The 23,903-nt window shown below is 39.2% G+C and overlaps 1 protein-coding gene across 1 annotated transcript in view; it reads right to left on the reverse strand.

Moving 5' to 3' along the window:
* Positions 1-23,903, reverse strand: part of LOC140245797 (myelin regulatory factor-like protein) — a 44,257-nt gene that overhangs the window by 11,649 nt on the left and 8,705 nt on the right. The window contains exons 3-14 of the mRNA XM_072325310.1: positions 20,273-20,461; positions 18,107-18,655; positions 15,979-16,082; positions 12,200-12,247; positions 10,900-11,038; positions 9,229-9,322; positions 8,673-8,851; positions 7,943-8,144; positions 6,584-6,664; positions 5,115-5,234; positions 2,394-2,779; positions 1,664-1,834 (exon numbers count right to left, since the gene is read on the reverse strand). Coding sequence (XP_072181411.1) covers positions 1,664-1,834; positions 2,394-2,779; positions 5,115-5,234; positions 6,584-6,664; positions 7,943-8,144; positions 8,673-8,851; positions 9,229-9,322; positions 10,900-11,038; positions 12,200-12,247; positions 15,979-16,082; positions 18,107-18,655; positions 20,273-20,461 — 2,262 coding nt within the window. The remainder of the gene's footprint in view (positions 1-1,663; positions 1,835-2,393; positions 2,780-5,114; positions 5,235-6,583; positions 6,665-7,942; positions 8,145-8,672; positions 8,852-9,228; positions 9,323-10,899; positions 11,039-12,199; positions 12,248-15,978; positions 16,083-18,106; positions 18,656-20,272; positions 20,462-23,903) is intronic.

The raw sequence follows: 23,903 nt of genomic DNA on the forward strand, positions 1-23,903 counted from the left end.
AATCAAATGTTACCTGCAAATCAATCCTGAAACAATCTGATGAAGCCTAACTTCAATGCAGTCAAAACATTACAAATCTGACTTGCATTCATCTGATCCAAAACTTATCTCTTGTCTACAGTTGGCAGAGCCTGACTACATGAATACACACATCACACTGCTCGCTGGCCATCAACAACGCTTTGCTATAAAGCTGGGTTCCCTTCGCTATCATTACTCTAAAACAAAACAAAAGCAGAAAGATGCTTTTGAGAGGATCAACACTTTGGGTGTTTTGAGTGTTCATTGGAATAGAAAACCCAACAGCATTGCACACGCTGTTCAAAGTCCCCGGCATGGAAAGCGTTAAGAACAGGAGTGGCAATTTCTCACCAGATATGCTTTTGAGAGGATTAACACTTTGTGTGCTTTGAGTGCTCACTGAAACAGAAAACCTGACAGCATTGTACACACTGTGCAATGTTCCTGGCACAGAAAGGGTTAAAGGTCCTGTTTACTTTTGGGAGCAGTAATTTAAAAAATGTTCAAGATATCACTTTTGATGCATATATGTATAGGTCAGTTGTATCACAAAACATCCAACCATCTCAAATTTTTGCAATAAAACCTGAAATATAAGATCTCACTATTTTTCTCTTTAAACCATAACTGTAAATGGTTTAGTCTGGAAACATTTTTTATTGTATAACTATTGTTCTCATCTTGTATATTTAACCCTAAAAAGGCCGGGGGGGGGGGGGGGGGGGGTGTTGAATCACCCCCCCCCCCCTCGACATTTTTCGCGACTACTCCGCCGTGCGAAATTTTTTGACCGCGCCGTTTGCTGACTTTTTACTTTCAAGTCTCGCGCACCTTTTGACACCATTTTCGCGAAAATTGCGCATACCGTTGCGACGCTGCATAACATTTAATACATGCCTGTCAGACCGAAAATGGCTCAAAAATGTGATTTTGTGTATAAAGTCTATGCAAATGGAGTTTTCTCTTCTTATTCATAAAGATATGATTATTTTCACTTTCATAGGCTGAAACTAATTAATTTTAGCATAATTATGCTGGAAATAGGTTCTGTCATAAATTTTGTGGAAAAAAAATGATAAAACAAAAGGTCGAAAAAACAAAGAAATACATAAGAAACTCATAAAACAATAAAATACATAAGAAATTGATTGCGATACCAAATTTTTTTTCAAGTACATTGTTAGGAATGCTACAAAGAATGTTTTCACCAAAAATTAGGATTCTATGAGCTTTTATTTCTGATTTAGAGCAAAATGTATGATTTTACGCATATATTAGCATAATTAATTATTATGACAAAAATTTCCATTTCTTTTTGTATAGCTTTGTAGATTACGCCACAGGTAATGCACGTGCCAAATTTCATGGCGATTGTGCGATCAACGGCCGAGATCTCGGGGGGGGGGGGGGGGGGGGGGTTGAATCAACCCCTCCCCGGCCACAGAACACCCAAAAAAGCCCGGCCTGATTAGGGTTAACAATACCTAACATTGATTAAATGTATACTAGTTCAAATTTTGACATTGGTTGTTTGTATCCCTAACTCACATTTTAGAACTATTTTGAATCACTAACGCTGGGTTTTTGTTTCATCTGCAAATGGTAAATTATGCCTTTCAGACTGGGCGCGGCAATATCTCACCAGAAGAGCATGATCAAGACGAGGGCGACGATCAGCATCTGCATGGATCGAGGCGAGAGGCAGTAGCCGACATCCTGCTGACCTTTGCCCTTTTCACAGCTGCTGCCATTTTTGCCGGAGCCGGAGCTCTTCCCCTTGGTGCTACCCTTGGACTTATTGCTTCCGTTACGACTGCAGGTGGGATAACAAAAAAACAAAAAATACAAAGAAAAGTGGAATTTACATACTGGTACAATGAATGTGGAAAATGTACGTACAAACATGTCTTAATGGACTGCATGTATGTACATGACGTATGTATGCATGTACATACGTGTGTATGTATGTATTTCTGTTTGCATGAGTATTATGATGTAAGTGCATGACCGTGTGTTTGTATGTTTCATGGAAGGTATGATATGCATAGATTCAGAGGCAGGTGAAATAGTGCATACGCCATATATTTCGCAGGGGTTTCATTTTTGTGGATTTTGCAAGTCAGGTGCTATTTGCCAATGTCAAAGCACGCTAAAATATGAATTCTGATCCTGACACGGATGATTTCACGATACACCATGTATTTTTTCTTGAATGTGAGTGCAGTTCTGAGTGGCTCTTTTCAGGACCACACTCACTCAGATCAAGGAAAGAATACATGGTGTACTGTGAAACCACCCACCAACAAGTGTCTGCGAATATGTCGCTGGTTTTGCAGAGATGAATGGCTGTCCAATACGAGACAGGTGCTCACCTGAGGGTCCCAATACTGGTGTTTGACTTCAGACTGTCGATGCGCTTCAGCTTGGACAGCTTCTGGTTCATTTTCTCTAGCTCGTCGATGCGCGTCTCCAGGTTGTCCGTCAGCCGGACCAACTCCTTGACCGCGCCCACGTTCTCCATGTAGATGCGGTCCTTGTTGACCACCAGGAAGTGTTCGATCTTGGCCCCGTTGGGCAGGTGGACGGTGCCGGTCTTCTGGACGGCGTCGGGCAGCACCTCCATCACCTCCTGGGCTATGACGCCCGTCTCCAGCTGGTCGCACGGAGGCAGGCCGGCTTGCTCGGCGAAGGCCGGGATGTAGCGGTACCGCATCACCCGCATTTTGCCGATGTTCTTCAGCTGTTCTCGTGGATCCAGCTACAAAATCGAAAGACAGCACATATTTTCGCTTCAGTCATCTCCCCCAAAAACAATCTTAATATAGAAAACGTAGGGCAGGCTCTTCTTGGAGCATGTCCATTGTTTGTCATGACATTGTATTTGCATCGAAATGAGAGGACTGGATAAACCTTCGCAAATGAACAATTTTGGAGGAATCCTTTCGGAGGTAGAGTCCATTAGGTCATGGTACATCGTGTGTCATATCAGTGTGTCATGCCTGTCATAGTCGCTCATACAACGTCCATCACATCATTTGAATACTTGGATAATCTACAGACTGCATTACTAAACGATTTATTGAATAACTGAACAAACTGACCAAAACCTGTATAAACATCTCTAAAGTTGCTGCACTGATAAGAGAGAGTTCTTGGTGAGCTCTGAGTACCCATCTAAAGTGGGATGGGGAATACATGAACATTGCTGAAGGAAGCAGCATACTTCTCATGGGTATGTATGAACAATCTGGATTCAGAAAAAACCACTCAACTGATACAGTACTTACATACTTCAGTGATTTTTTGTACAGGCACACGGATCGTGGTAAACTAACTGGAGTGGTGTATTTGGACTTGAAGAAAGCCTTTGACTCAGTAGACCATGAACTTTTACTGGGAAAGCTATGTATGTACGGTGTGAGGGGAAATGCATTGAGATGGTTCCATTCATATCTCAGTGGTCGTACACAGCGCATCTCATTAAAGGGAGTTTTGTCCGAAAGTACTAGTGTATGTGTGGGTGTCCCCCAAGGTTCGATACTTGGGCCACTTCTGTTTTCAGTTATGTTAAATGATCTCCCCAATTCAGTAAATAAGTGTGAAGTAATGTTATATGCAGATGACACAGTTCTGTTTTATAGTGGAAATGATGCCCAGGAGATTGAAACCGTGCTGAATACTGAATTGTACAATGTAAACCGGTGGTTGAGACAAAATTGTTTGACGTTGAATGTTAAGAAAACTCAGTTCATGGTGATAGGAACATCAAGAAAACTGCTATCTGCTGATCGGCTGAAACTTGAAATCGATGGTAATGAATTGGATAGAGTGAGGGAATATAAGTACCTAGGAGTTTGGATGGATGAATCAATGAGATGGCAAAAGCAAGTTGAAGAATGTTGCAAAAAAATTGCCACACGACTAGCATTGCTGAGACGACTGCGGAAGTACCTAACCGAAAGTACTCGCTAAAATCCTGGCAAACTCATTAATCCTACCGTATTTTGATTATTGCTCCTGTGCATGGTCAAACTGCTCACAAACCCTTAAAGATGTGCTTATCAAACAACACAAGAAAATGGCCAGAGTGGTAAGGAGAGTGGATCACACAGTGCCAACCAATCAGGTGCTTAGAAGGTTACGTTGGATGACGCTTGAAGAGAGGTGGCGTTTCAACACTTGTAAAGCAGTCTTTAAGACACTTCATGGCAACATGCCCGAATATGTGCAAGAACTCATCACGCCTCTTGGTAACATACATTCATATCGTACGCGAAACACAAGTTATAATGGTCTCATAATTCCACATGTTAAAACTCAAGCCGGAAAAAAATCGTTTTCACACTATGCATCATGTATTTGGAATCGGCTCCCCGCTGAAGTCCGAAACGCCACCTCTCTTCAAGCGTTCGTAAGAGCATACATATCTCACTTGGGGTAGAATTCGGGTATTTTGATATTCCTGTTTAATGTTAAGGTATTATTTTTTTTTTCTCAAATAACATGAGTTTGTGTATAATTATCGTCAAGGATTAACTTTGCATTTTTTTTTTCATTTATATAGAGTATTGATATTGTGTTGATGTTATGATGTAAAAAGGAATGTCCCTGATTTGTTATTTTGTGTTTGTTGAACTGTTATAGTTTGTCATTCTGTTGCAGGGCCCCCTAGGATAACAGTGTTTAAACCACTGATGGGGCTACCCTGGGTAAAGAAAACTGAATAAATAAATAATAAATAAATAAACCCTGCTATGCTACAGTGGTGCCCACAGCTAAAGATAAGTAACTCTGCCTTTTACATGTATGTCATAACTCCGTCATATGCCTAGTTGTCCTTGTCTCTGTCATAATGCATGCCATGTGCTTCACACTCTGGGCAAGACAGTCAGACGGAAAATGCTGTAGGCTTGCTGTAAAATCTTTGGAACAGGCTTGCTGAATATTCTGAGAGTGATGAAGCACTATTTAGCCCACGACAATATGTCACCTTTAATGTTGATCTAGAGAGTAATACAACCATCAGGCTATCTTAAACCTTCTGACTTACTTTTGAAAATACTCCTGCTAGAATTCATTTTAAAAAATCTAACCTCCTGGAAATCTTCCTTTGCCCTTTTGTCAGAGGGCTGCATCACGTGACCTGTGACCTTCAGGTTGCCGTTGACAACCAGCGCCTCATCCGGCCTCTCAGTGTTGATGCCAATTCGTCCCTGTATAGTATAAAAGCAATTGTTGCACTGGAACTGTCAAACTGACCAACAGGCTGGGCATGGGATAACATACTGCTGACCATTAAAGATATCTCACACTAATTTTTATGCGTGTTTTCACCAGTGGGCAAGTTCACAGTGGTAGGAAAATATATCAACATGATTACAATATCACAACATTATATATAGAGCAGATGGCTTGGAAGGGGTAACGCTTAACATCACACCTTCATAAGATTTTATAAGTACTGTTTACACAAAGACATGACATGACATTAACACTTACAGAAACACAGAAATGTGAGTTACTTCATCACCTTCACTTGCGCTATTAGTGTGTCATGCAGATCAATTACTGTATACGCCGAATATTTCGCGAGGTCTTTATTTTCATGAATTTTGCGAGTCAGGTGCTATTCGCGAAATTAAAGACACACAAAAATAATGACTCTGATCCCCTGATATGAATGTGACGCACACCTTAAATACATTTCTCCATTCAGTACAGCACTCAACACTCGTGAATTTCACCACTCGCGAAATTGTCGGGAAGTCCTGACTCGCGAAAATTTAGACTTGCTTAATATATGGCGTATACAGTATGTGATCTTAATGACAAACACCTAAAAGGAAAGCACGTCTACAACAAGTATGTAGATCTTGCACTCTCTGCAGTAACAATTCCTTACTTTTGAATTATGTAGTAAAATATCAATCTGCAGAATTAAGAATTATCAATTAGACTAAAGAGCGAGAGAAACAAGGAGAGGAATCTGGAGTTCTGGGGGGTGTTTCATCAACGTTTGTCGGCGCTGACAACTTGAATCACCATAGTAACAGTCAGTGACCAGAGCATCTCAGCCAATCAAAACCAAGGATTTTGCTGAAATTGGTCAGCGGCGACAGTTGTCGGCGCTGACAAGCGTTGATGAAATACCCCCCTGTTCCAGGTTCATCTTGTCACTACCGATCTCTGGTTTAGTTCACATGGTAACATCATTGACATGGAAGCAGGCAGCCAAAGGTTCAAATCCCACAGTGGTTCCTACTTTCCACTTGGACTATTATCCTTTGTATCCATACAAGTGATCAACACTACAGAGAGCTATTAAGCACAGATACATCAGTGATCATAACACCTTCTTCCACCCAACAGATACATCACTGATCATAACACCTTCTTCCACCCAACAGATACATCACTGATCATAACACCTTCTTCCACCCAACAGATACATCACTGATCATAACACCTTCTTCCACCCAACAGTAAGTCACATACATCATGTACATATAGAAGACAGTTTTCATGTTAATCCACAATACTGTAAAAAAATGGCGCATCTCACATTATGGAAGATGGAGTCCTGGTTTGATCCCTTCTGCCAGAAAACATCAACATCACTCTCAAACTGGCCCGGGTTGGATGCCTGCAGTCAATATAAAGATAGCCACATATTAGACATTATTTTAACTGAAAAACTGAAATACTAGAAGGCATCAATAATGCCTCCGGCACCCTTCAGGTGGAGGCATAAAAACCACCTGCTCTACTGGCAGGTATATGAACAACATGTATAGATTTTACAATGTAACAGTGGGAGCGAGACTTTATTTGTTTTATGCTTCCAGTGATAATAAAAGACAAAAGATATACTCTACCACCTAGGGATACATCTTTGCCTGTTCAACAGTATACTTGTGATAGAAGTAACAGAAGTTTTCTAGTTCATATGTGACCCGCTACAACAAAATGATCCTAAAGTCGGGCGAGGTCGATTATTTGAAAATTGCATGATATAACCCCCTAATCTTTCTGCTTTAAATTGATATTTAACACATTTTATAAAAATAATAGGCTGCGGAGATATCGATGTTTAAAAGAGAGCATGTCGAGACGTCTGGAAAATCACTGTTTCGAGAAAAGCGCCCTAAATGTCTTCCTCTTGACGCAATCGCGATCAAGGGACACGCAAGTCAGTTTTCACCTCTGGACAATAGAAGGTAAGCCCTAGCAACCCCCGAAGAGTTCATTCAAGCACATCAGCGTCGGCGGTCTCCTCACCAACCAATCAGTGACCAGGATGTGAGAAGCGGCTGAGCATAGCGCACCCCGTCCGCATGCACCAGTCGACTGGGCAGTGTGCGAGCTTCACGCTTCTGTTAGCAGCAAGCAGCAAACTGACCAATGAGATCACTCTGGTCGTTGTTAGGGGTGGAACCTATCTGTGGCGCTCAATCCAAATTTTCGAACCAGTTTCTGCTTCGTTGAAACGCCAAAAAACATGGCTCAGAAAAATGCTATTTTTTGGTCTTTCCTTTGATCATTTTGCTTCAAAATTTTGACAGATGATAGAAGACATGTTAGACTCCAATAATATATCAAAATCAGAAAATCGTAAGTTTTGACCAATTTTAATGCTCTGACTTCAAACATGATTTTCACCGCTTCGACCGTGCGCGACTTTACGACCTTTTTGTTGTAGCGGGTCACATATATTCCACAGCATTCAAAAACAAACAAACAAACAAACCTGGAAACTAAGGAAACTTGTCAAGTACAATTCCCACTAATAAATTTAAAAAGTCTTTAAATTGCCATAATGCATTAATGGTCATCCAATCATAGATTAATAAATACATATTGCTAACAAACGTGCGATACACCTTGTCGGAGATAACACAAGAATTCTGACATCAGTCATTACCCTGACGATGATTCTCTCAGAGACTTGAGATGCTACGGTGTAGATCTCGTTTCCCACGTGAGCCTGGATGGAGACGACCAACATGAAGTAGCGCTGGTCCGGGTTGGGCTTGCCCTTCTTCCGCATGTTGTTGGATGTCGTCTCGCTGAAGTGAAGCCGCCCGATGGTCGCCTTGACAACGTTATCCGGGATGATGTCAATCCTGTAAGCATTACAGAAGGGGAAAGAAATGGTTTGAATGGACACAAGATTTGAAATTGTCATCTCCATGTAGATCTCTCAGTCTGACAAAGATGGTATCTTCCTTTTCCACGAACAAATTTGCATGAGGAATGACCACATTTATCAATATCGGCTCGCTCATGTTGTCTCCTAACTCTTGGTCTCCTTCCATACATACTGTTTCTTTTTACCTCTGTGTGCGCTCAACATTATCCATCTCATTTCTTACTCCCAGCATCACATTCTTTACGACATATACATTGTATCTCAAAGCTCATGTCTTTTGTAAGCATTTAAAGAATTCCTATTTGACCACTTTCATAGAGCACATAAATTGCATGCATACTTCGGAACCAGTAAATGTTTCTCAGTAAAATCAACAGGGCAAGAGGCATACCATTGTATTTACCAGATCATCTAAACATGGCAGAAATAAGCAACCACTGATTCTTACACCCCTAATGGATGCCACCTTGCTAGGCATGAATGTGATCTCACATCTACTCACTTGGCGGGGACAAAGGGTTTCTTGCTGCGGTCTGCCTGGGACTGCTCCACCCGGATGTAGGAATTCATAGCTTCCACTTTGATGCCGTGGACGTGGATGCAAAAATTGTCCGCTGCCTTCAGGCCGGACTCCGTCTCCACCAGCCTCGGCTGACCGTTGACACACAGGTGGACGGTCACCTGTCATCATCAGCAAAGGTGGATGGTCAGTGAAATGAGGTGCTGAGGTAAGCAGTTAACTATCATATCACTGAAGAAACCACTCTAAACAGGGCTATCCTAATTTCATTTCTCGCTATCTTTCACATTCACCTGCTGCTGTATGAAGTGCCAATCTGGAGCCTGCTTTTACCGACATGTTTAAAACACACACAGCTGGACTCGTCTTAGAATATCAAAAACTGATGCTCTATCCTTTATCCCAGGGGTAGTTTTCTTGGTTAGCAAAATGATTGCTTCCAATACATTTAGCATCAGAAGAAGTATAATTATGAATTATAGAATTTTACAAGTCACAGAAGAACTACTAGTGAGGAAAAACAAAATTTCTTTTCTACCTGAAAGTGATTCTTCTTTTGGCACACAAATGCGTCGTCTGGTATTGAGAAGTTGAAGCCTTTGTCAGCCTCGACGCGATAGCTGAGAGTTGTTCTGCAGGTTGAGAAGTGTAAAGTTACATTAATTGGACATTCATTAGCAAACTCCACGAGAGCAGCAGTTAAGTACCAACAATACATTGTGAGTGGTTTGGAGAATAAAGATAACAACAGCACATGAGAAACCTAAAGTACGACTATGGTACATATTAGGTTCGTACATATTGTATACAGTGTTTTTGTAACTCAGATCTTACACTTGTATGTGACTTTACTGGAAAAATTTCTAGAGGAAAATTGCTACGAAAACCATCCCCATAAAGAACAAAATAAAACAAAACAACACAAAAAATGAAACAAACCCCAGCAGTGTGCCTTTCCCAAATAATCCTGTTTCTACAACTACATGTACATTATTTCAGTGTGCTCATATCATGCTTAAAGTCAAAACTGTGAAGAATAGATTTCATGTACATATGTGTATTACCACAGCTTTCAAAATGCAGGTTCTGAGATTAAGCAAAGGTACTAAATTCACTGTTTGCCAGGAGGAATATGAACTTCTTTACCTATAGTTGCAGGTCATTGCTGCTTTACAGGAGAACAACTAAAGCCGAGCTGGAACTCAAGCTCACACATTAAATCTGCAGTTGTCAGTTTTTCTGACACATCTTATTTGAAGTATCGATTTAACACTAGTAGCAGGGGAGTGTTTCATTATCATCTATAAACAACATTACTGTATATGAATACTTGTACGTGACTTGCACGTGCCTTTGAACGTGGTAGCAGCTTTGCAAGCAATTGTTTTCCAGTCATAGTACAAAATGTACTTCAGAACAAGCAAACAAATGTACAAACATCCAGTCATGTTCACGATTACAAAAATCAACTTGATTTTGTATACAAATACAATGTTACAATGTATGATACCAAATGCAGAGTCCCACAAATGCAGGAGCACCAAAATGAAACAGTGGAAATTAGGGAGGTTCCAAAGAGCATTTAGAGGAGATGCCCGAGTGTTACAGTGTACAGGCATCTCTATAGTAGGTAGTAACAATTCCCGCATCAGAGATACACATACTTTTATCTCTTTTTTTTTTCTTTCTTCTTTTTGTAAATCTAAACAGCAGGATATTATGACAGTTTCTACAGAGCCCCCTACAGAATTTCGGAGACCGTGCAGCTCTATTACACGCACAATTTTGATACACTCCTGATCAAGAGGATGAGATAATCCCTATTCACTGTCTGCTAGTTTCACATTCGGCACCAATTGCTAAATGAACAAGGATCAAAGTACAGTATGTTAGAGTTTAACAGGAAGACAGCAAATAGAAAGTAGCAGTAGACCAACTTGATTGGTCTACAGTACTTGGGGAATACCGTCATTAGATACTCAGTCTTGCCAATCAGAGCAAAATATATCACAAAAAAGAGACAAAAGAAGCGAAGGAGGAGGAAAATGATGAAGAAGAAGGAAGAGATAGAGGAGGGGAGGAGAAGAAGGTGGAGAAAAGAAGAAGAAGAAAAAGAAGAAGAAGAAGAAGAAGAAGAAGAAGAAGAAGAAGAAGAAGAAGAAGAAGAAGAAGAAGAAGAAGAAGAAGAAGAAGAAGAAGTTGTTCTCACATTTCTTGTCCATTTGCATCCATAATTTTGTGCCACTTGTTGGTCTGGTACGGCTGCCACTTCAGGAACTGGTAGACAGCGTCTGTGTAAGGCAAGCCGTCACCAGCCGGCTGGTCATATATATATTCACTTCCCAGATCTGTCGAGGGGTTTAACACAACAAAGTTTTAAGAGATACATAGCTGAAGCATGGATTAGAAGCATACTGTAAGCTGTAGATTTTGTGAGAGCTTTATTTTTGCAATTTTTTGAGGAGTAAGGTGCTATTCGTGAACTTGAGATCCAGCAGAATTATGAACTCTGGCGTTGACGCAAATGTGACACGCAAGCGTTGCTGTCTCCACTCATCACCGTACTCCATGATCGCCAATTTCAGCTACTTACAATATTGTCTGGAAGTCCATATTCACACAAAATAATAAGACTCACTATTTTCAGTTGCTATTAGTATTGAAATGTATCATGCATGGGCCGGCAAAAATGACTATACGTAGTACTGCCCTGCCCAGAGGCCAAATAAAAACAACAATAACTTCGGTTGATTAGCAGCAGGAAACTGAATGTTACAGCTCATCCATCTCACAGGGAAATCCCCGATAACAATGATAACACAGGATACAAAATGAAAGAAATTAAACATTTACAAATGATATTGGCTTGAAAGTTCTGACAGAAAACAACTGTGATGATGCTGAAGTAGAAGATGATAAATATATATCACAAAAAACGCAGGGAGATGCATCCTTCCACACTGACATACAGATGTGTATAACTTTCCATTTCCATGAAGTTCTTTAATATTTAGGTTCAATTTTAATTATTAAAGCCTCTACCATTCTGATGGTCTGAATTTACTCTATTCATCAAAAGCCATCTTATGCATGGTGTGACAGTTGTACATTGGACATAAGCAATGCATTGTCCCATCTGCATAGACCCTTTAATATTGTATACACCGAATATTTCACGAGGTTTTTATTTTCGCGAATTTCGCGAGTCAGCTGCTATTTGCAAAATTAAAGACACACGAAAATATGGACTCTGATCCCGATGTGAATGTGAAGTACGCGTGTACTCTTCTCCGTTCAGTACAGGACTTCAGGATCGTAAATTCTACCACTCGCGAAATCGTCGGGAATTCCCCATTCGCGAAAATTTATACTCGCGAAATAAATATGTGGCATGTACGTAGTTGAAGAACAAGCAGTGTGTACTGTACCACTTTCAATTTGCAGTATGTGAGTTATACAAGTAACAGTAAAGTTTAATATTGAATGTTGGTGTCTTCAAAAACACTTACTTGAATTGTAATCTCCCTCGTTGCTGAGCGGGCACGGTGACGGATCAACTGAAACAGAACACAAGAAAATCTGGGCAGTTTAAAGGGATTGTATAGCATTGGTGGAGATTAGAATTGGGCTTTCAACTTTTTGTGAGATACCAAGAAACACTCATGAAATAGTACAGAGCATATACAAGGGGAATTCAAAGTTTATTAGATGAAAATTGGTTTTGGATTCGCTGAGACATCCAAAAACAAAGTAAACGAAAGAGACCCTTATAAAAGGTGGGTCCCACCTTTTATTAAGAATGCTCTATTTTGGATATCTCAGCCATTTTAAGACCGATTTTCATGAAATAAATGTTGAATCCCTCTTAGAATTACTGGTACATGCTCTTTCATATTTCATAAAGAGGTTTCTCATTATCTATCTCTCAAAAAAAAATAGAAACCTGAAGTTATGTCTCAACCAAAACTGTACCATCTCTTTAACACTTTGAATTGGAGGTTTAATTTGTGTATGATTTGTCCCTTGCTCATAGTCCATTTAACCTACAGTATCAAGTCCAAGAAAAAAACAACAACACATTTTTATGTGGTTTTGTGCAAGATCTTGCTATATTTTTTTTTTTTTGTATCTATTGTTAGTGTTTCATAATGTAAAGGAAATAATTTTCTCTTACAGGAGCCATTTGTTGAGCTATTCATCTTTATTGTTTAGACTTAGTGGTGAATGTATGTATTATGAACAGACAAAACTGTCCCATTTTTGTCCATCCATGTTAAACATATGTTCACCACTAAGTTTAGAAATGGTATAGAACACAGTGTTCAACAGAATTTCAGTGAGGACTCACTGTTATTCATCTTTTCTTATCAATATTAGGCCAATCAGTTGAAAAACAAATTTTCAGTGAGTATTCATTATTTGACCTTCATTTGTTAGTACATAGCTTCCTGTCCAGCATCACATACTGTACGTGTACACATGTACATTGTACGTTATCCCCAAATTTTTCATTTTGGCAAAATTTCTATAACATTTCTTCGTTGAAGCAATTTGGGGGCAAAGTTATATCTCATTAAACTATTCTAAAAGATCATTTTGTACAGGGGGTAGTGCACATTGGGAACAAAAAAAATAAAGCAACATCCCTGAAATGTACCCTTTTACTGTGGAAATGCCCTACTACATTTTACATAGAGCTGTAAATAAATATCCACACAGTACAAAGGGAGTGCTATTACAAAGCATGCCATACACTGTCATGCCTGCTGTCATTATAATTAACCGTCAAGCTGACATGAATGTAATGAAATTGTGCAGCCCTGGACAGTTTCAGGTCATCACCGAATCAAACAATAATGAGTTTCAGGGAGTAGCTGTCAATCAGGGAATGCATGAATTTGAAGCAGGATGTCATAAGAAATGGCTTTGGTTTTTAGTCATGCTTTAATGAACTGATTCAATGGTGGTACAGTGTAGTGGCTCCTTCACAATCCATTCCAACTTCCTTTTGTACATTCTAGAGATTTCAGGTTGAGATATGACCTGCATTGTATGGCTTTGTGCAATGTTCTGCAGCAATCAGCCACAAAACTCAATGCATTCCTTGAGATTCCTTTCACTTGTACTATAAGTGCCCATATTTTCTCTCTTCTTGTCACACTTAACAGGATTTGGGTGGTACAATTTGTCATTCATCACTTTATTCATGTACCGAGGTACATGTTTATTCAAGAATACACATGGAACACTTTGACTTGTCATACGTGTATACACAAGTGTACATCTTAATAAAGCTGAACTCGCTTCTTTTAAAAAACTCCTACTACTGTATGTCTTCTGAAGGTAAACACAATTCAAGTAGAGTGTCAGTATGACCAGTGATGACATTCCTATTTGTGACCGTGCATCACAAAACGAACAAAAAGTAGCACACAGTGATTTTGTGCGAGGACTGAAAATAGGTGAAATGGGTCAACCTAACCAATCTTTAGTTTTTCCTATTTTCTGAAAGAGCAAGTCTTTTTCTATATCATATTAAAGTTTGGGATCATAACACAAACAGGAACTTGTGTTTTCAGCAGTTTTTCAGCACTTTTTGGTGGAATAGTGTGATTAGTTGTTTCTCATAGAACCCTCTTCCCGTTTCTCAAAAGCCCTGTCCATACACTTCACTTTCAACTCCTATAACTTTGAAAAGAGTGATGCTGCTGCATTGAAAGTTGGCATTAATCATGTACAGAATGTGCTAATGAAGCATGATCAATTTCAGCTTAATCTGATAATCCCATCATTGTTGTCTCTCCGATGGTCAACATCCTGTTTTTTGTTCCATTCATCCCACAGCTGCCATAGCTTGGTATAAAGGATTAAGCGCTTGAATACACCCGGTACTTCAGAGCCTGTTTTCTCAATTCACACTTTCCAGAGTGTGTCCTTTCTTTCCAATATCTAGATAGGTTTTAGATATAGGAGAGTCCATTTGAATTGAGTTATACATCATTTTAAAGCTTGGAGTCTGCTCTTTCAGAATCTACTCTTTAAAAAATTCATGTCTGGCGACTTTTTGTTTGTTTTGTGATGCAGGGTCACATTTAAAAGAATAAATCAGCACCATGCATGAAAAATATCACACTGAAAAAAACAAAAAACTATCAAGACAATACTGCTCTCTCTGTAGATGACTAAAAATTGTAACCACATGCACAGAAGCCAAGCTTTTTAATATTATTCATGCCAATCCTCAGGTTAGCCGATATTGTGCTTGAGTTCAAGCTTGTGACATAAACTGATGAATTAATGGTGTGCTTTTGATGGATAAAAATGTGTTTCAAAATTCTCTCGATAAAAATGATGTGGAAATGATCTACTATTATTGAAATCTTTTCAATAAAAATTCATGACTATTAAAAGAAACATATGGATATTTGACTGAAGATACAAATATAGCTATGAAAAGATAAAACATTACTTGTATGATTTAGCAAACAATATACAGTGTACATTGTACATAATTTAAATGTATTAATGAGGTTACTGTATATCTGAGACTACTTCTAGACATGTATTTAGCAATACATGTAGGGCATTATAGGTCAAAGTTATATGATGCATTTCTTTACAATATAAGCATAAAACTAAAATGTAAAGTGCTGGTGACTTGCATCAAAATGTGCCAGATGTTCACCATTTTTAAGTCCTCTTATTACTTACTACAAAATTATAGATTCAATATGCATATGTGTACTTTTCATCTCTTTCACTACAGATACAAGAATATAATGGATTATTATTGTGTAACAATATCACAAAATGAAAAATACTATGGACTTAAGAAAAAAAAAAAGATAATAAAGATTAGAAAATAAAAATAAGATGGTCTAGACCAAGCATGCACAATCTCTTGTCCAAGTATTACCTGTAAGTCGCTCTTTTAGCAATCGGTCTACAGGAGAAATCAAATGATGAAACTACATTTTATGTGTGTACTTCTCTTGTGATGCCAGATACAGGGCACTCGCATTCTTTTAATATTCTAATAAACCATGACCTTATTCGTCGTTAAAAATACTATCAGATGACAATCATCAGAATGTTTTGTTGTTGCATTTTATCATAGTTTATGGAAACAGGTAACATTAACAAGAGCACAGAAATTATTGATACACACAAGAGACTTCAAGTGAATGGCTGGCTAGCAATACGCCTTGCCAACATTCAGCATGAAATGATACAGAGAGCCAGTGTGAACACAAAGAGTTGGGAAGGGAGGGAGCTACATTGTATTTACCTGGCTCCTGTTTCACTTGCATCAGTTTGTTGAGCATGTTCTGGTTGATGGTGTTTTCTGGAGAGATTGAATGCCGCCTCTTCTTCTGCGTGTGGCCAATCAGACTGTAGTCACATGAAACACAAAACACGAAACAAAACCAAAAAAATGTAAACACTGGAAAATAGCAAAACTACTTTACAGTAATTCTGGAAAGCATGCATTTGTTGTACTTGTTTGCTTTACATAAAGTGAACCATTGCTAAGAGACTGTGGTGACTACCAAGGATTACTGGGTACATCTTACACTTTTGATACATCCATAATATTCCAAAGAAGGAAGACCCTGCTGAAATGTATTCACATCACATGTACACTGCAGACTTTGCTTCGGGAAGATCTCCATGACAATGCAAAGTTGATACCACACATGGGCAAAAGAGAGGCATTGTAAAAACAGAAATTTTCGCATGCATGAAACTTTTGCAGCGAATCGAATGTCAGTCGCCAATTTGTGAAAGTTTCATGACGCCAACAAAAAAGCTGAACTTATTGCCTCCAATTATGCGTAAGTGTCATGCCATATAAAATGTATGTTTCTGGCAAGCTGGCAAACTCTTGACACTGGTGTTCCACTATTAAAATGACAATTACTACACGATATTCAGTTGGCACTGCCAAGCTGAAGAGTTTGGGGTTCAATTAGCAGTGGACCCTGAAAAGAAGTTTATCCCATATGACTAATGGGGTTGAGTAACTATTATAAAAGGTCTCTATTACATTCAGTCTGCATTCAACATTCATTAACTTTATGTCATGAGGTACAGGCAACTCCCATTATAATAAAGTCCTCAGTACTGGCAGTTTTCTTTCATTATATATCAAAATTTCCTTTTATAGCCAAACAATATACAACATGTATAGATAATTAGCTTTAATAGTGCCCTGATTTTTACTTGGTTGTAACAGGATTTTTGTTATTTCAACCGTGTCTGTAACAAAGGGGGTGCACATGTACAAGTATAAATGCACATGCTCATCACTACCTGCAGATGTAGTTGTGCAGATCTTGTAGGCTAACGGTAGTCAGAATTGGAGGTACGTATTAAAAAGCCTGTATGGTAATGTAAACTTGACTGGAATTTGAATAGTGGAACTGCATCACTTCACACACTGGCTGCAGACTAGCCTGTCTTGGTGAAAACTTTTCGCGAAATGAGCTTCTACCGAATGGTGTCTATACCAGTATCCAAATGCAATGTCCATAATCAGCACCATCTTCTTTTCACTTTCAAGTTTACCGCAGCACTCCTCCTACCTATCACTCCTACAATATCTTAAAACATAAGGACTACCGGTATCACTGCATGCTACTGCAGTGTTACTACTGTAAAACATTATATTCGCGGCATGAGGTTTTCACGAATTGGAGCTGAGGGCCTTTTTCATGGCAAGAAATTTTCGTGAATTGCAACTGGCATTCAATGCAGAGAGTGTAGACAAGAACTTTTGCGTGCATTTTCAATACTTTCCTAAATCTTGGCTCCTGCGAAATTCGCGAAATTAAAATGTATGCAAACATTCTTCATCTTACAGGACCAACCAAAACTGATGAATACGATTGCATTATATCGATACAGCACTTCAATGACACATTACGTCAATCTGTTGAATTAGTATAAAGACTCGCACGAACTTTGTGGTTCTTAATGGTCCTAAGTTTGAAGACCATGTACAGCCTACATTGATGCATTGCTGTTGTCATCAATGTAGGATTTAATTCTACAGAATTATAAATAAACTTTGTTCAAACATGTACAGTGTAGGTTACAAAGAGTGTCATGGAGCTTTGAGGAGCTCTTTACCAGGTGACTGTGTCCAAAAAGTGAATGAAACTTGAATATAGAGAAGTGTATTAAAGTCTTAGACCTTCACCTCAGTCATGGAGGCAAAGTGCTTCACAAGAGCGATTAAAAACAAAAGTAAAAGAAAAGCTGGACAAAAAAAGATTACAGCTCTGTGTGTAGTGGTAGGGTTCATTGGTGACTATTACAAAATACCTTGGTATCAAAATGAAATGAGAGTCCACACAGGCATTCAATACGACAAAGGTTTATGTGATACCGCTGATTACAATCACTTTCCATACCTATCTTTCCTCGTCAATGTGGTGTTAATTGTCTCCCTCATTGGCACTTGTGACAGGCTGGAGGTTACGGCAGTTGTTTGCGAGTCCGCCAGGAAGTTTGTGAACTGCTGCGGCGCCGTTTGTGGCACTCCGGCCGAAATGGAGGACACTCCCAGGGTGACTGGTACCTGCGCCGGTGCAGAGGGTGCCATGCCTGCTGGCAGTCCCAGTCCGGCCGGTACCGGGATACCGTTCAGCGGTAACGTGTGGTCAGAAGGCACTGGTAGCGAGGCTTGCGTTATCATGGGCGTGGGGATTGCACTGCTGTGAGGTATTGTCGTCACCATGGGAACCTGTTGCTGCTGCTGCGGCTGCTGCTGTTGGGGGTTGCCAAGAACCGAGGATCTGCTGATGTTTGTCAGTGGGTGTTCTTGGCTCACCACACCTTGCCCCTGCATGCCTTGAGAGTTGAAGCCACCACCCTGGTAATGGGACAGACATTGGTCCAGCTTGTTGTCTGGAGGCGAGTAAGGCTCTGACCCGGAGTCGGGAGGGGAGTCCGGAATATGACTACACAGAATGACAACAACAACAAAATCACATAAAATTGCATGGGTACACAGGCCAGCACCCAGCATCACAAAACTGTACACCCACACAAATGCTGAATTACAACTGATGAACACAAATGTAAGATTTGTACAATGCGTGTACTACTGAATGGCTTTACATTTCACAACAAACAGCCATATCAAAAATGGAGGAAGCTCACAGAAGAACACTGTATGCAATATATCACACAGGGTCCCATTTCTACAGCTTTATGTGTCGTATACATGTATTGTACATTGCGAGTGCAGATCTCATGCACGTTGATGTCTACACCGTTCATCTACACATTACATTTTGTAATCTGAGAGACTTACATGTAACTGACAAGACCATTGTACAGTGTACAATGAAGATTGTACATAATGTATCAAACACAAAAACAACAAAAAAGTAAAACTTCCATTTGACAATAAACCATAGTTTGCTGCACCTCTTTTACAATCTCACTTTTATCTCTCATTAAGATCAAAGGCACATCCAGTACAAGACCTTTGATACTACATTTGTAGAGGGTGTTGTTGGACAAAGTTTGATGCTCAAGTACATTGTACATTGTATCTGCCATGCTTCTGATTTTAATATCTGATTATTAAATTGATTTGTTAGGTGAGCATGTTGAAAATGGTCAAAACAATGCCAATCTCACTTTATCTATTGATTTGGCTGCTGTCCATGGCTGGTTCCGCGTACAGCAAATTGTGAATGATTAAATTAAAGCTGTATAAGAGAGTTTTAAGCAATGTACGCCCATGACCTACTTTGATTGACAGTTGAATACAACATATGTTGAAGACGGCAACGATCATTACACCATCCATCCTAAGCACCCTCGAATAATAACAAATCCCAGGTCCGGGTGCATTTAAATGCATTATTAAAGCATACAATGTACAAATACCTTTTGTCAAGGCCCTCTCGCTGTATGGTGAAGAGAGCTCAGCTGAGTGGGGTTGCGCAGGGGCCTTTTCAGGGTTCGAAATTGGCGATGGTCGGCCACCCAAAATCACGACGGACTAGCTAAAAATCATAAATTCTGAAGTTACTAGTCCGTCTGGCTAGCCAAAATATTTCTTCAGTGTTAAAATTGATTCTAAGTAGTCCGCCTGGCTAGTTAAAAAAAAAAGTTAAGTACGACCCCTGCTTTTGAGATCTGCTTCGCATCTTTTTGTTAGCCCTTTGAATTTAATACCGACTTTTGCTCCCCGATTTCGGGAGCAAAAGTCAACCAATCGGCGTGTCTGTCTGCTCGAACCGGATTTGAATACACCAAATGTGTCCCACAGACCTCCACAGGTGGTCAGTGATGCATGTGAACAGGCATGATAATACCAAGGCTGAGGATGTGGGGAGCACGTCATTCCATTGGTCGACCAGAACCCGTTATTATGAATATTCAGTAGGGTTCACGTGTCATGAATAAAAATGTGTGAAGCAGATCTCAAAAGGCCCTTGCGCTGTCACGAGAGGGACTTGACAAAAGGCTAACAATGTTCATTACGTACGTGCACAACACAAGTACAACTGTACATTGAAGATACAGTTTTTTACAACCACCATCATCATCATGACACACACCTCATTGGAACTGTGGGAAGTCCATCAAGGTCCCCCTCGCTGCTGAAGCCGAGGTTCTCAAAGACGGAGACCCCGTTGTCTGTCATGCAAGGTATGGGTTGTGATTTCGGGGGCAGCAGCTGCCCAGCCGGCCCCTGACCACTGTGGATGAGGCCGAGGGATCCATCGTTGGTTATATCGGATAGTCCTCTGTTGCAGAAAATAAAAAGTAGCAAAAAAAGCTGCTGAAAACTGCTTATCCAATAAGGGCGAGCCAATGGAGTAAAATGGAGTCAAAAGGGGCCTGAGCTTTCGATCCTAGCAGAATCTTCGTCAGAGGCAAAATGACAAACACGCAGGGAAAGCAATCACATATAAGTGATTGCTTTCCCTGCATGTTTGTCATTTTGCCTCTGACGAAGATTCTGCTAGGATCGAAAGCTCAGGCCCCTTTTGACTCCAGAAAATAAAAAGATGACTTAAACATGGAACTCCATACTTCGTTTTCAAAACTACAGTTGACTTTGATAACAGGGTATAAAAATGAGATGACAAAAAAAAACAACAACAACATGGGTTTCAACTATTTGAACATGTATTGTTAGGAAAGTTTGATATGGAATTAGAAAGTTTCCAATTTCTTTGCAATTACAATAGAGATATTGGTTGCAACTACAAAAATAGTTGTATACATGTACATAAAAACAAAAAAGTAGAAGATATGATGATGTCGTGCTGGCACAACCCTGCAATTGGTCTTTACCCCAAAATATCCTAATGATAGTCATGTTTCTGGTTGATGATTAGCACAACTACAGTTCATAATTTGAACCTTCCCTCACAAAGTTACCACTGGCAGGCTATTACAAGGCTACATCAATTTGATCTACAAATATAGATTAACAGGTATAAAATTACCAGGTATTACAAAGTGCAAATGTAGTAGGCTGGAAGTAGAGTGTACACTGTGAGTTTTTCCTCAAGGAATTACCATGGTACCATAGTAACACTCTACAGAACTTAAGTGAGAAAACAGAGATGTCTGTATTTAGGCATAATTTACATTACGTGTACATTGTACATACAATGTATCTTCAGCACTATGAAATGCAGTGTACACCTACAATCTGTACAACTGTATGATGTGCAAATGTACATTTTGTACGTAGTGTAGAGGGAAAACCCCGTAGATCTGGACTACGGTATACAAATCGCAGTACATGTACTGAATTGCAAAAATGTTTGCAGTACAATTTTACATTAATTTTCACATATAAAATTTCGCACTACAATGTACTTCCGGCTACACTGCAGCGCAAATTCAAAAAACCCCTAAAAATATCTTCACAATTTTCTCTGCAAATATTGAATGGGTTGACAATTGCTCAGCACAAATTGAGGAACCCACAAACGTGTTTTTGAGCTGCTCAGTGCAAAAAAATCTAATCATAATGCAAAAATATCAATGTTTACAATATCCACTACACAAAACTTGTACTGTACATTGTACAGTCCTGTACATCTACAGCTACTGTACAAGTACTGTATATTGTATGTTGTACAGTGTACATGTACGTACATTGTACTATTCAAACTATTACAGATTGTTCAGTTTTTATGGAAGGAGTACAGTAAAACTGTATTTTCATACATACAATGTACCTGTATGTACAGGTACACATTTTTGGTACATGTACATGTACAAATGTACACTGTACAATGTACATGTACGTTGTACAGTACAACATGTACATTGTAGTGTACAGGTTTAATATTGTAATTACACTGTAGTCTACAAGCAGACCATGTCTTTACTTCTCATGAGCAAGAGGTTTTCATAATTTTGTTCTGGATTGTTTTCATTGTTTTTTTGACTGAATTCTGTACTAGCATAAGATACTACACAGAGAAGAATGCCATTGAAGGCCCTACTGTAGGGCACAGTGCAGACTGAAATGTCATGAATCAAAACAAAAAACAAAACAAAACAAAACAAAACAAAACAAAATGAACTAACACGGTGTACATGTACCTGTCATAACAAAAATTGGTAACCATTGGTTCATTGTGTTTTTATAGTGGGGGGGGGGGTGAAAAGGGGGTGTACAGGACTGCATACAAAGAGTGCTATAAAATCAGAACACACTGTGTATGCACGCTGTGTATAATACAATAGCTTCTAACTGCAGTCTCCACAATTCATTATGTGCACACAATAGAAAAGCGCTGCACAAGGGCAGAGCACACTGGACTTTGGACACTGTCATGCGACTTCTGTTTTGGATGTTATCTGCAAGTGTTGTACAATGTTTCTGTTACATTGGACCACATGGTACAATATGATAACATGAAACAATGTGCAAACATACAATGTAGTAGACATGCTGTACAATGTATAACCTATAGCCTACCGGTACTTGTGCAATGTACAGTGTAAAGTAGTACAATGAACATGTACACAATATACATGTGTATGTACTAGATTTTTTAAACAGCAGAAAAATGTTGTGCAAAACTTTGCCTTGGGTCAGCTTTTGAACAGTCAGAATAACAAGAAAAATACTTGGCAAGAAGGTTTGCTCTAAAAGGTACCAATGCACACTCATCCAGTTGAGCTTGCAGTACGTGTACAAATACTACAATATAATGTACTACGCACAGTGTGCATGGCGGATTGTGTACAACAATGTTCTTTTAATACCGAGTATTTGATTTTTCCAGACGTCTCGACATGCTCTCTTTTAAACATCGATATCTCCACAGCCGATTATTTTTTATAAGATGTGTTATACATCAATTTAAAGCAGAAAGATTAGGGAATTGTGTCATGCAATTTTCAAATAATCGGCCTCACCCGACTTTAGGACCATTTTGTTGTAGCAGGTCACATTTCATTCACTATTGTCACAGGTATGTGTTTACAATGCTCAGCCATAAAATGTGTAAATTGATGAACTCAGTATCTCTTTATATACTGTACACTACATCACACCTGTGCTACATGTGCAATGTACAATGTACAGTGGTTTCATGTGGTTCCTACATTGTACAACCTTGTACAGGGCCCCATTTTGGATAGCAACTCTTGCTGGAATTCTTGTCGTTACCATAACAATTGTCATTCCAGCAAGAGTTGCTATCATATCAAAAAATGTATGAAATGGGGCCCTGTACTTGTACAAATGTATGCAGCCCTAGCACTGACTCAAAGTTCTTGTACAGTACAAGTGTGTACAATTTTGTACATGTACACATGTACAGTACATGCTGTATGAAGTACATACAGTTATTGTGTACAATGTACATTTTGTGTTTTATGTACACTACAAATGTACATTTTTACATGTACATCATACAATAACATACATTTGTGTACATGAACACTGTACGCAATCCATGTACCAGTGTACAACATACAGTACCTGTGATAGTAACTAGTAAAATTGGTATTGAATGATGTATGGTACAAGTGCATTTTCAATAGCATCAGTTATGTACTATATTTTATACTGTTTCCATTACAGCCTGTCACTCCAGGAAATCTTCATAGTGGTAAACACACGCACAAAATTACATTGTCGCTGCCAAGGCATACTGTAATTTATCATGAAAATACTATACCTTCTTTTAATCTCCTTTCTTCTTTCCATAA

Source organism: Diadema setosum, unplaced genomic scaffold (genome assembly GCF_964275005.1).
Source record: "Diadema setosum unplaced genomic scaffold, eeDiaSeto1 scaffold_34, whole genome shotgun sequence".
Classification (NCBI taxonomy): domain Eukaryota; kingdom Metazoa; phylum Echinodermata; class Echinoidea; order Diadematoida; family Diadematidae; genus Diadema; species Diadema setosum.